The sequence below is a fragment of the Trematomus bernacchii genome, unplaced genomic scaffold (assembly GCF_902827165.1).
Source record: "Trematomus bernacchii unplaced genomic scaffold, fTreBer1.1, whole genome shotgun sequence".
Classification (NCBI taxonomy): Eukaryota; Metazoa; Chordata; class Actinopteri; order Perciformes; family Nototheniidae; genus Trematomus; species Trematomus bernacchii.
In genome coordinates, this window is record NW_022987714.1 from 13,786,002 (window position 1) to 13,798,219 (window position 12,218).

General features: G+C 40.5%; 1 protein-coding gene across 3 annotated transcripts in view; it reads left to right on the forward strand.

Moving 5' to 3' along the window:
• The first annotated feature begins 10,985 nt into the window (after nucleotides 1-10,985).
• Nucleotides 10,986-12,218, forward strand: part of LOC117491206 (guanine nucleotide-binding protein G(o) subunit alpha) — a 98,736-nt gene continuing 97,503 nt past the window's right edge. Inside the window, exon 1 of one of the 3 annotated variants that reach the window (XM_034141063.1) lies at nucleotides 10,986-11,735. In XM_034141063.1, the coding sequence (XP_033996954.1) occupies nucleotides 11,618-11,735 (118 nt within the window). In that variant the 5' untranslated portion in view covers nucleotides 10,986-11,617. The remainder of the gene's footprint in view (nucleotides 11,736-12,218) is intronic. The other 2 variants (XM_034141064.1, XM_034141062.1) reach the window with 2 other exon arrangements.

Sequence of the window (12,218 nt, forward strand, 5' to 3'; positions counted from 1 at the left end):
TACAAAGGGGTGTTTGTTTTGACAAGTAGCACTGCTAGACACGAAATAAACAGTAATTTCCAAAACCCGCGCACCAAATACTCCACACAGAGAAAACGGTTAACCAAATAAAATTACCAGAAAAGAATATGCCTCATTAACAGCTGCAGACAAAAACCTATCAATATTATTGTATTTGTTATGTAACCCAAAACAAAACCAGAATATGCGGTGGGGGTTGTGTACTTTCAAAACAGTCCAGACTTTATTCAAGGGGCCCAATTCTGCTCATTTTCAGGTTCATATTTGAATGTTGTGTCTCTATTGTGACATGTCTCCATGCTTTAATGTTCAAAAAGGTCTTTATTTTTCACATACTGCCTCTGCTGCAGCACCTCTTTTCACCCTCTGTCTGAAACCAGAGCCCAGTTTGCTCTGATTGGTTAGCTGGCCGGCTCTTTATGATTGGTCAACCACTTAGCCTATCACGTACAATGTGTTGGAGCGCTAGCCAATAGAAGTGTGAGTGTTACGAAAGAGATGTCACCATGTTACTGTACAGAAATAAACAGAGGTGTAAAGTAACTGTACATTTACTGAAGTACTGTACTTAAGTACAATTTAAAATGTCTTTACTACTTGAGTATTTTAATTTCATGCTATGTACTTCCATTAATGATGTGAAATATAATCTACACTTCAATCAGACTTTAGTTCAAGCTGGAGTAAATTCACAAGCTACAAAGAAATGTAAACTAGCTGCACCTTTACCAGCTTTGATAACACTTTAATGCATCAATAATTATAATCAAAACATGTAATATATATTATTCTGAAATGGACCAATATGCATGATGAGTACTTTTACTTTTGGTACTTTCAGTTTATTTAGATGCTAATACTTTTGTACTTTTACCTGAGTAACATTTTGATTGCAGGACTTTTACTTGTAATAGAGTATTCCTACATTCTGGTACTTCTACTCTTACTCAAGTGCAATATCTGAGTACTTCTACTAGGAAATAAATAAATAAAGGAGTCCAATGCAGGCATTTCAGGCAGGGGTGGGGGGGGGTGGGGGATTGTAGTAAAGAAATCAATCCGACGTGAAGGTTGGAATCTTTTTCCGTTGCTTGTTTGTCCCACCAAGCAATACTCTCCGTAGCCAAAAAATGAATACATATCGAAGTGCCAAAAACTGCAATTGACCGAAAGGCCACTTGAGGCTGTATCCAAAAGTGAGCCAATCCCTATAAACTCCCATATAAAAACCTCAACAATAGAATGTGTTTGCAGCCATGGTACAAAAAAATATTTTCTGGGGGGTGTTATATTTAACTCACCTGTTTTAATTATATTAACATATGAAGTTAAGCATAATCAAGGTAAAGTGAATATTTATGATATCATAAACATGAAATACCATTTGATCCTGTTGGGCTGACTGTTTCTGATAGTTTATTTTATGTACGTCTCAATGTAGTTTTCTCTGCTTTGTTGGATCATGATAAGTTGCTTTCTGGGAATATTTCAAAAACATTTCAAGTGTCTCCCTTCCCTCCTCTGTTGTTTGAGTTTATTTACTCAGTACTGCAGTCAGTGTATGAATGTCATCATTATGATCACTCGGATGCTTCATGCTGCCTCCGCACTGCTACATTTCATTTCCCGTTTTCCACTCACCACTTCCTCTTTGGGCCTGTCTCTTTCTGACTCAAATCATTCTGCCCTTATTTGATCCGGCCCTTTCCATCTTTAAACACCTTTCTTTAAAAGCCGCGGAAGAAGGAGTGCAAATGACACCCTGCAGTTAGCCCTCAACCTACAGTTTTCACCCCAGTCATGTGCTTTTATTAGAAAAGATGATGTTAGTGTTGTCTAATCATCTCTGCACTTTTTATTAAAAATAACCCATAGTTCCTTGCTTTGTTTGGTGGAGCTATGGCATCATATTGCAGGTTACTGACTGTAGTATACGCTTGCACACAATTGCCTTGCTTCCCTTAGTTGTGTCTGCTGCTATAACTTGAATCGTCGAATCTTTGAATTGAATCTTGCATACTCCTGACCACTTCTTTCTTGCACAGCACACATGAAGTTTACAGTGCTTATTGACGCCGATTTTTAGCTAGGAGAACAGTTTTCTAATTGCAATCCTCTGCTTGGCAGAATAATTGCCATGGGTCAGTTATCAAGATGAATGTACGAATGCCACCCTGAGGCTGAGGCAACATAGTTCTTACTCTATGCTAGGAATACTTGCGTCACTTTTATGTTGGGGTGTGTGTTTGTGTGTGTGTGTGTGTGTGTGTGTGTGTGTGTGTGTGTGTGTGTGTGTGTGTGTGTGTGTGCGTAAGTGAGTGTGTATGTGTGCTCTCCTTTTGTAACAGTAACCACAGCCTGTGTTTTTAACGGACTGAGCAGATGTGAAAAAGGAAGGAAAAGGAGACAGAAGTTGCCCTAACTGCAACAATGCCTCTATGATATCAGTGAATATAGTGCGTGCTACATACTAGATACAATTGCACTCACTAAATTCGATGTTTAAAGTGAAAACATGCTTGGCAAATATCTCCCAATTAAGCTCAGAAATGCTTCAGATGTCCAGTTTTAATTAATATTACTCTCAGATAATGTGCTTTTGCATTTCACAAGCTATACTTTACTGTAATATGACATACTTTTACTCATTTAAAACCCTGTATTAATAATACTTTATGTTAGAAGTAGCATATCTATCTGAAAAGTCAAAGGTCAACTTTAGTGTCAACGCCCTGTGTGAAGATGTTCAAAAACATCTCGAACATAGATCTAATCTATGACAAACAACCTATACTGTATGTTCAAATTGGGTTGTCAAATATTTACTAACTTGAGTATTGATGTTAAGACTGCTCAGCCTGAAGCGGGGTGACAAATGATCTCAATGGTTCGCAGTGTCAGTTGCTCCTAATAAAAAAATGTATGATTGGATTGCAGTGACTGTATGAACCTTTCATTTTCTGAAAGATAGTTCTACAAAGTTGAAAAGATTTACCTCATCACATGAGCAGGAAATCCTGTTTGTACTCCTTCCTTTTTCCATGGACACGACACTAAGAAGGTCATGATCTGAGGGCTCCTTAAGTTTACTGTCTTTAAGAAAACCATTATTTAAAACTGTTTGGGGTTAAATCATTTATATTAAATAAAAACTGAGAATTGATATGCTTTTTGTACTGAATTTGATATAGATGGAATATGGAATATGGGACTGATTTGTGAGAATCCAATATATTGTACTGTTTTTCAACTTACACAGTTTGAGGCTTCTCTAAGATTATACTGACGTTTTTTTATCGATTATATGAAGAAACCTTCAGATATTTTGTACCTGTACTGTTTATCTCAATTTCAAATGACACCACTTTTAGTCCTGGGACAAAAAGAAAAGAGGGCCATATTGTGCGAATAAATATGGTCTGAAGGGACAACATGACCCTTGAAAGCAAAAGAGAAGGGGTGAAATTTGGTCAAATGGAGAATGTAATGACATTGAATGTACGTTCTTTTCATGGGACTTTGCATTATCCTCTAAATGTGCTTCTAGCACCACCATCTACTATTGGGTTTATTGTTGTGGAATTTGGTGATTATATTCAGAGTCCCTGGATAATCAATTTTGATCATTTTTTTAAATCTCCATCATTTTCATAGTCATCCGTAAGGCAAATAAGCTGTAGTAACTATTAGCATGCTTATACTCTAAAGTGAGATGCTTCCTTATCATTGTGTGAGCATGTTAGTGTGTGACTGTTTATCTTTAAAATCTCCCAGAAACATTACCCCCACAACTGCCGAAGTTCAGTCACTCTTTCGAAATAGACTTCCTTTAAAAAACACCAGGATGTGGCTACCGTACTAGTTAGCAAATGCTTGACTTCCTGCAGCAGCCACTTGTTCACTTTGGCTTACTGCCAGTTCATGCAGGTCCTCAAGGCAGGGTAGCATATTCTCAGCTTGTGTGAGAATGTGTGCAGGAAACGGCTGCCTTAGGTTTCATATGTGGGGGCAGATGAGAGCCTTTAACCAAAACAGTTTATAAGCAGGTCAGAAAACCAGAAGAACTAAAGGTAGTACCACAGACCTGCAGAGTGCAATGCTTAAACACAAATGGTCTTGCTTCATTACTAAATGAATCACAATGGTTGGCTAATGGCTAAACCAGGGCTTATTTCTTTTTTGCATTAAATAATTAGTAATTTACCAAGGATGAAATGTTAATGTCTTAACATACCTGCATTTGATGAAAATAGATATTTGTAAGGTTACTTACCTTAAAAACACGGCAATTGATTATTTATAGGGAATATAAAGTAGTATAAAAGGGAATGCATAACAGTTTTGAGTGACAATGTTATATCTTGGATAATAATAAACCACACCACTGATTGACTGTACATGGAGTCAATTGAACTAATTACTCTTTTAAATCATGAGCAAAAGACAGACTGACACAAAGTCTATAGTTTATCTTGTTTAAGTTCCAACATTTTTAAAATCTAAATGGATCTGAACCATGTCAGGCTATAACAGAGGCACTAGAACACTTTGCATTGGGAAACAACTTCCTCTAAATAACCTCAAGGTTTTATTTCATACTTCTGTTGACAGCCATTAGCCTAACGCAGCAAATGAGGGAATGGTTCCCTTGAATCCATGAAAGCCATTACATTAACAATCACATTCTAAAGCTTTGCATATTAAATCATTTATAAGAGCAGTCCAAAAACAATGGCTCAGATGAACAGTTAAAAATACAATAACAAAGTGATTAAACACACCCATAGCCCTGTTTATAAATGTCATACCAAAGTCAGGTTTCACAATGGGGTTCGAGGCATAATCAAGGTGCAGGTTGGTGGGAGATTCAAAAGGTACATCACATACATTTTTAAGATTTACCCACTAGTGGTGTGATGTAAAGAGAATTAGCAGTGTCATTATTGGATGACATTACTGTAACAGAAATATATTTTGTAAGCCAATTGAAGACACTATAGATCAGTGGTTCTCAACTGGTCAGGCCTCGGGACTCACTTTTTCCTTTGTCAATAGATCGCGACCCGAAATTTCGAACCACTCAAATCTATTCAACAAAAGATTGTGCTGTAATATATACGCTTTTCAGCATACAATATTAATAAAAGTGAAGTACAGTGCATATATCCCTTATATCCCTTCACAGAACTAAAGTACGCTTTTAAAAAAGGTTTAATGAGATGATGGAATCAAAGCTGAACTGTATAACATAAAAAGGCACACATGCTGAAAACCCAACCCCAGAAGGGGGGTCTGGGGGGATTCTCCCCCAGGAGATTTTTAAAAATACTAACATATAAACTACACATTCTGGTACACTCTTAGAAGAAAATAAATAAATCTATTACTACCCGACATATTAATAATATGTTATGCCATTGTTTGTGTTTCACTTTGTTCTGACAGCTGAACTTGCTGCTCCACACAGAGAGAAGAGTAAAGAGGAGAGAGTCTGTGTGACTTACTTTAAATTGTGGGTAAGGGTAGATAGCTCCCATTGTTCTGTGACCTGTCAATCATCAAACCGGGGGTCATATTTCATTACGTGTTCATTTTTATCTGAAGTTGTACCCATGGATGTATAAAGAATAGTTCTACCGCAAAGTTATTCTCCGTGGGGACTTACGGCAACAATCTTGATTCTGATTGGCCAGAAGACTTGAAAAAACATCAGCAAAGACGTTTTATTGAGAAGATGATCACTACGTGACAGAAGTTTTCAAAACCATTTATGGTCTCCGGTACTTCCAGTCCAACGCCTACTGCATGCACAGCTTTAGAAAATCGGGCCTTCAAAATAAAAGTTTGACTCTTTTCAACAAAACTCTTTCTTCACTCACATCTGTGACCCACTCGAAACGGGTGTGTCGCGACCCACCAGTTGAGAACCACTGCTATAGATGATGTTATGCAGATACAGTAGAGGGATCTTCTAGTGAAGGGTGTCAATGTGGCCATTACATAGGAGATATTGACATTTTTAGTGTGCATTCATTGGCTGTATCATCCATCATCCATGGTTGTGTATAATGTGCCAGAGAACACGTAATTCTAGCTCAAGATTAGAGTGCATTACACTTGAATAATTATGTTTATCATAGAAGCCAGGGCCGGCCCGTAGCACTGGCGTTATAGATGTTCGCCTAGGGCGCCAGATCTGGGGAGGTGCTGCGCTGGTAGATAAAAAATGTTGACTGTTGGTGCTCATCCTAATTTTTGGCCTTGATGTAACAATATTCATAATTAAAGGTCCCATGTCATGGCCATTTCCACTGATCATAATTCCATTGTTGAGGTATACTAAAATAGATTTATACTGTGCATTTTTCCAAACTCACATTGGTTTCGCATACAGCATCTCTGTAAAGTGTGTGTATTCAGTAGTATTCACTCTCTCCACTAAACGGCTCGTTGCAGCTCTTGCCCCCCCCTCCCTGTGAGCCCAGTGTGCTCCGATTGGTCAGCTCGGCCACTCTGTTCTGATTAGTCAACCACCAGAGAGGCTCCGCCCATGTCTAACAGTGCTTTTTTCGGCTCGCTCTCAGCGGAACAACAGTCTTATAATGGCCTCGGTACAGCCGTATATTTTATACGCTAACTAACCGAACTGTACCTACAACTGTTGTTATAGAAGAGTAAGTTATTTTTACCTGTAATAAACTACTACTGTTTGATGAGAAATCAAATCATGGTTTGCTATATATGAATGATATGTTATAGGAGCAAATAATTCAGGGAAGAAAGGATACTAAGTATTTCCATCAAACTTTATTTTTAGAAATGTACAAAATGAACATGTGTAAATATACATATATACACTGTATATCAGGGGTATTCAACTAAAATTCAACGAGGTCCAGTTAGAGAAAATCTCCCCATGCAAAGGTCCGGAACATCAAAATGTCTAAGTTGCTTTATGAATTAGTGTGATATATATTGAAGTAGCCTGTAGCTGTATCAACGTCTGCATGTAATCAACAACTGACTGCCAATCAAATAAAGAAAGTACAATTAAAAAACAACAATATTTATTGTCAATGAACATTGAACTATACAGATATACAGTAAATACTGTGGATATGTGTAATGTTCCTCTCGGGGCTGCATTTAAAAATAAAATAGAGAAAAGAAATAAAATAGCTTTTGAAAATGTGTGCATCTTAAAAAGTGCTTAATTTTAGATAAATAAAATAAAGTGTAGCAGCAGCTTGCGTTTCCCTTTTTCTTTGTTAACCGTTTCACATCATGACTTAACAGTTTCAGCCGATTATAGAACAATATCAGTCTTTACACATCATAACAATTGAACAGTTTTAAAGTTTCTCTTTCTTTCCCTCTTATATTGCAGTCCCTCACTCACTTCTTTTTAATTCAGTGCGAGAATTGAGCTTGAGCTTGTCCTGCCAGGAGTTTAAATCTGGGCTGAAATGGTGTCAGGGCCATTCTCACACATGCAGGTGCTCATTGGTTAGCCTCGGTTAGCCTGCCCTGGAACGATATTTAGTTTTAATTTTGATCCTGGTGGACTGATCATATTGGGCTCTGAGACTGCTTATTTTTTGTGACCTCAGTCCTGACTTGAGAGGGAATGTTTGGTCAAACACTTTGTGTTTTGTCTCAAAGTGGCATTTTGGCACTTTTAATGAGCGCCACGGTCTCTGAACAAATGAGACACACTGGCTCTGTGCTCCCAGTGGGCCGGATGAACATGAATGAGTCCACTCAGGGTTAAAAGCTCTGTTCTCACTTTCCTCTTCTTGGAGAGCGCCATGTGTCATTATTTGTCTCTCCCTGTCTGCCGCTAACACGCCTGTTCACTCTCCTCTCCGTCTTCTCTCCCTGTATCGCTAATTATTCTCTTTACTCACTTTCCTCTCCGCTTCTCTCTGCCGCGCTCTCATCTCTTCTTCTGTGTTTCTCTCCCTGTATCGCTCACTCGTCTCTTTCGCCCCCTGTCGGCGGCGGTTAAAATAGAATCGCCCCGTCAAAATTGAAATCCCCTATTAATGTATTGATTATAGGTCCGGGTCCGTATAGGTCGGCGTCTGGGTCCGGATCCGGACCGCGGTCCGCCTGTTGCCGACCCCTGCTGTATATCATCCATTCCTCCCCTTATAGGCGTTTTCGGCATCTTGCCTATCGGCTTTTTAGGACGAGGCATCAGAGTGGTCATCCCGTGTGTGTGTTGTCCGCCAGATACGCCAGGAGTTTCCTGATCTGGCTGGACGAAATCAAATGTAAATCACAAAATATTAGAGAAACTTAGTTGTTTTAGATTCGTTAGTAGTAGTTGTGGTAGGAGTGTGTATCTATCTAATCTATCTATCTAATCAACACAGTTAGCTTGCCAGCTAATATGCTAACCTACGTTTGCTAGTTGTTCAGTGTAATATGCCAATCTACTATGAACAACAGCTAGTCTAGGCTAGCAAGAACATGTTTACAATTGCAATCTTATACGGGTAGTCTGCTACGTTCGGTCATTCATTGTAGCTGGCATGAAAACAATGTTTTCCCTAGCATGTCTAGCTCTAGGTAGCCTTGTTGTTTAGCTATGTAGCATACACGCTATGAACGGTAGCTCGGTAGCATACACGCCAGGAACGCCAACTATAATGTACTGACCGTACGGTAAATCACCCGGAGTATACTGTCTATGAGTATTTGTGTGCGTCATATGATAGGCCCCGCCTTACATTTTCCGCCACAGATTTTGGAAATGGGTCCGTGTGCAAAGCATTGTGGGGATTTTAAGACCGCGGAGTCTACACATGTGCAGCCTCGATATTTCTCCAAACGGAGTACGCCGGGCTCGGTAGATTTCCAAGTATGCTGGAGATTGGAACAGTACTTCGGCGGCACTCGATGACGTAGTATGCTTGAAATAGTGGCTCTGCAGCAGCTTTACTCGCGATTGAGAAACACCCACACACACTGCTGGAGGAGCAGACAGGCTTGGCGATAAAGCTAGAACAAGCGAAACTCATCCTGAGCACACACAAACACTCACAGCCGAAGTAAAAACAATAAGTGTGGCTTGATATTGAGTAAGAAAAAGGTTTATAACGCTGTGAGCATGGGTCTGCGGAGAGCATTTCAACGTAATAGTCCGAAAAACGTTTACCCATTTAAACAGTCGTGGTAGATACCTTGTTTGTTTTAAACATCATAAATACACAAACAACAATGAATACTTACAGGTTGTGTACCCGAACTCCCGCTGGTCCAAACAAAGTAGGAACAGCATCGTTCTTCAGTGCCCTACGCTGTACATATCCGGCATGAATCCTGAAAGGTTTTGGGAAGCTTTGTTACGTGAAAGGCTGGCAGAGGGTGCGGCCATAGCTCTGGGCGTGGCTACTGGCCATTCCTACGTCACAGTACCCAGGAAGTAAACAATGGAAAATGAGAAATCTCCAACGAGGCGTTTTGGGGAGGTATTTTCTGTGTTAGAGTTTTACTCGCTACAGGGTGTATTTTGAGGGTTTTTGACTCTGCAGACCGTTTACATGCATAAAAACCTTCATAACACACAAGGGGACTGGTAATAACCGGAAAAGCATGACATGGGACCTTTAAGTAAATGTAACACCCTTTTCACCCTGGTTACACTTTTCATTTGCCCTGTACGTTGGGCGCTGTAAGTGATGAAAATGGGGGATGTTGGCTTATCTGGCGCCCGCAGCTCACAGCCAAAGTGCGAGTGAGCGTGGGAGCGAGCGAGGGAGAGAGCACCGGTACCGGCGCTGTTGTTATTAGAATCTGGTGCTAGCTGCTCTAACGGATATAAGAAGAAGATGTTTCTACAATAATGTGGAGGGAGAGTCCTCTCCTGTCAGACTGAGGGGCTGATAACTACAGCTCAGTGAGGTACAGGACTGAGTGTTTAGATAGTTAACTTTAGTCTAAGTGATCTCAGTGGGTCTCAAACGGTTTGATCACAATTTATGTAAACAAATATTTCCAAGGCACTCCTTTATAATTATTGGGATAAACAGGTTTGAAATCATTTCAATGTAATAGGACAGTAAACCAAAAATATCGTTTTAAACTGGAGAGATTAAAAAATATGCACGAATAAATAAATGTTAACTAGGTAAAATAAGATATGAAAGAACAACAAAAATGTATTTGTTATTGGCTATGGTAGGTTATTGGTTATGTTCACATACTTATTTGATTAATAAAATGTAAACCGATATTTTTCATATGGGTGATTAGAGTTGTAGGCCTACACCTAGATCTATAGTAATTCTGCTCAAAGTGCACCAGATTGAAGCATTTTACTTTAAAATGTTCAAACAATTCTTCCCGGGGGGGCATACCCCCGGACCCCCCTAGAGGATGTGACGTCCACCCCCCATTCTATTGTGTATTCCTTGGATACTCTATTGATCTTTATCTTTTCTATTGTACGATTCTCTGGCTGGGGCGCCAGCTCAAATCTCGCCGAGGGCTGCAAATTGTCTGGAGCCGGCCCTGATAGAAGCTACATTTGACCACTTTGAGACAGATTGAATAAACCTTTTGTTTTGTGAACCGTATAGAATATGTTCCTATCCATTTGATTCTACAAAAAGATAGTGGGCTTTGAGTTTCGTGGATTATAATGTCTGTAACACATCTTGGTCTATTTGTTCATGTCCTACTAAACTCTAATTGGCTGAGTCACGTACACACCTGTGACCGCAGGTCTAGAATCGATATATCCATGCGCAGATCAGGAACTTTAAGCTAAAACCTACACATTTACTTTGTGTAATCTCATGACGTGATTTGAGAATTAAATTATATTTTTAAACCAAATTTAACCGGCGTTTAATATCTTTCTACCTGTTTGATATAGCTAATTTTGGGACAAAACGCTTCTAAAGGAAGCCTACTTTGAACCACCAGGCCGCGCCACTTCCAGTTGATGCTCCCTCTCTCCCCACTTCTCTCTTTTCACGGTTCTGACGTCAGCAACCTGCAATTGAACGAATGAACTAACGGACGACCGAGCCCCTACCGGAGCTACCGGGAGGCAGTAGAGTTACAGAGCGAGTCCCCGCCGCCAGCCTCGGAGGAGCTACACGGAGGAAGGTACGCTGTGCGCCGCCGTGAGAAGCAGTGCTGGAATCAAACGATGCGAGCCGCAGCCGAGTAACACAGAGCCTACTGTCGACGAGCGGAGAAAACCGTTACCGTGATTTACCGACACTTACACCGAAGAGAGACGGAGGACGAGCGGACGGACAGCCCACCACCGAGACCCCGTTTGAGAAACTGCGGTGGCTACAACGAGTTGTATTCGCGCCGTGGATCAAAGTGATTTAAATGCTTTAACGGAGCCGTACCCCTGGCTTGAGAGCGAGCGAGAGGGAGCTGCCCAGAGAGCGAGAGGAAGAGGGATCGAAGACACCGCGCAGAAAAGGAGGAAATCAACCAAAAAAAAGAAAAAACGGATTTGCAAACAGCGTTGTTTCCGCGCACACGCTTCGTTCAATCCACACTTTCATTGCTTTAATTTTCTCTGGATCAAGGTTTCGGTTACGCTTTCAAGCTGTGTTCTCTAACCATGGGATGTACTCTGAGCGCAGAGGAAAGGGCGGCTCTGGATCGGAGCAAAGCCATCGAGAAAAACCTGAAGGAGGACGGAGTCACCATGGCCAAAGATGTCAAACTGCTGCTGCTCGGTAAGAGTTGCATTGCTCACAGTAGGGCCTGTAGTGCCACGGCAGAAATGAAACGCTTCGGGGGTGATGAAAGGTGTGGGGGGGTGAGCATCTGGTAAAAGATGACCATCCATTACTGAAGATTGTTCTGGACATACATAAAGACATGACATCCCTCATAAGATATTAAAACAACGCCAAAATCCCATACATGGGCATTGATTAGCTTCCTTCTCCATACTAAACACACCCTGTCTGCTCATTACATCACTTTGAAACAACCTGCTATGGTAGGGTTTTCTTATTAAAGAGGTGGATTAACTGTAATTCTGAAGAATCAGTGGGTACAAGGTGGACAATCTATGATACCTAGCGATTGGGGGCCTTTAAAATGGCATTATGCAGCAGTGGAGGCCCAAGCACAGGCAGTGTTGTATCATTGGTTTGGGGTGGGAGATTGATTCTCTGTGGGGAAACTAGCCTTTAAGTAGAATTATGTATTTG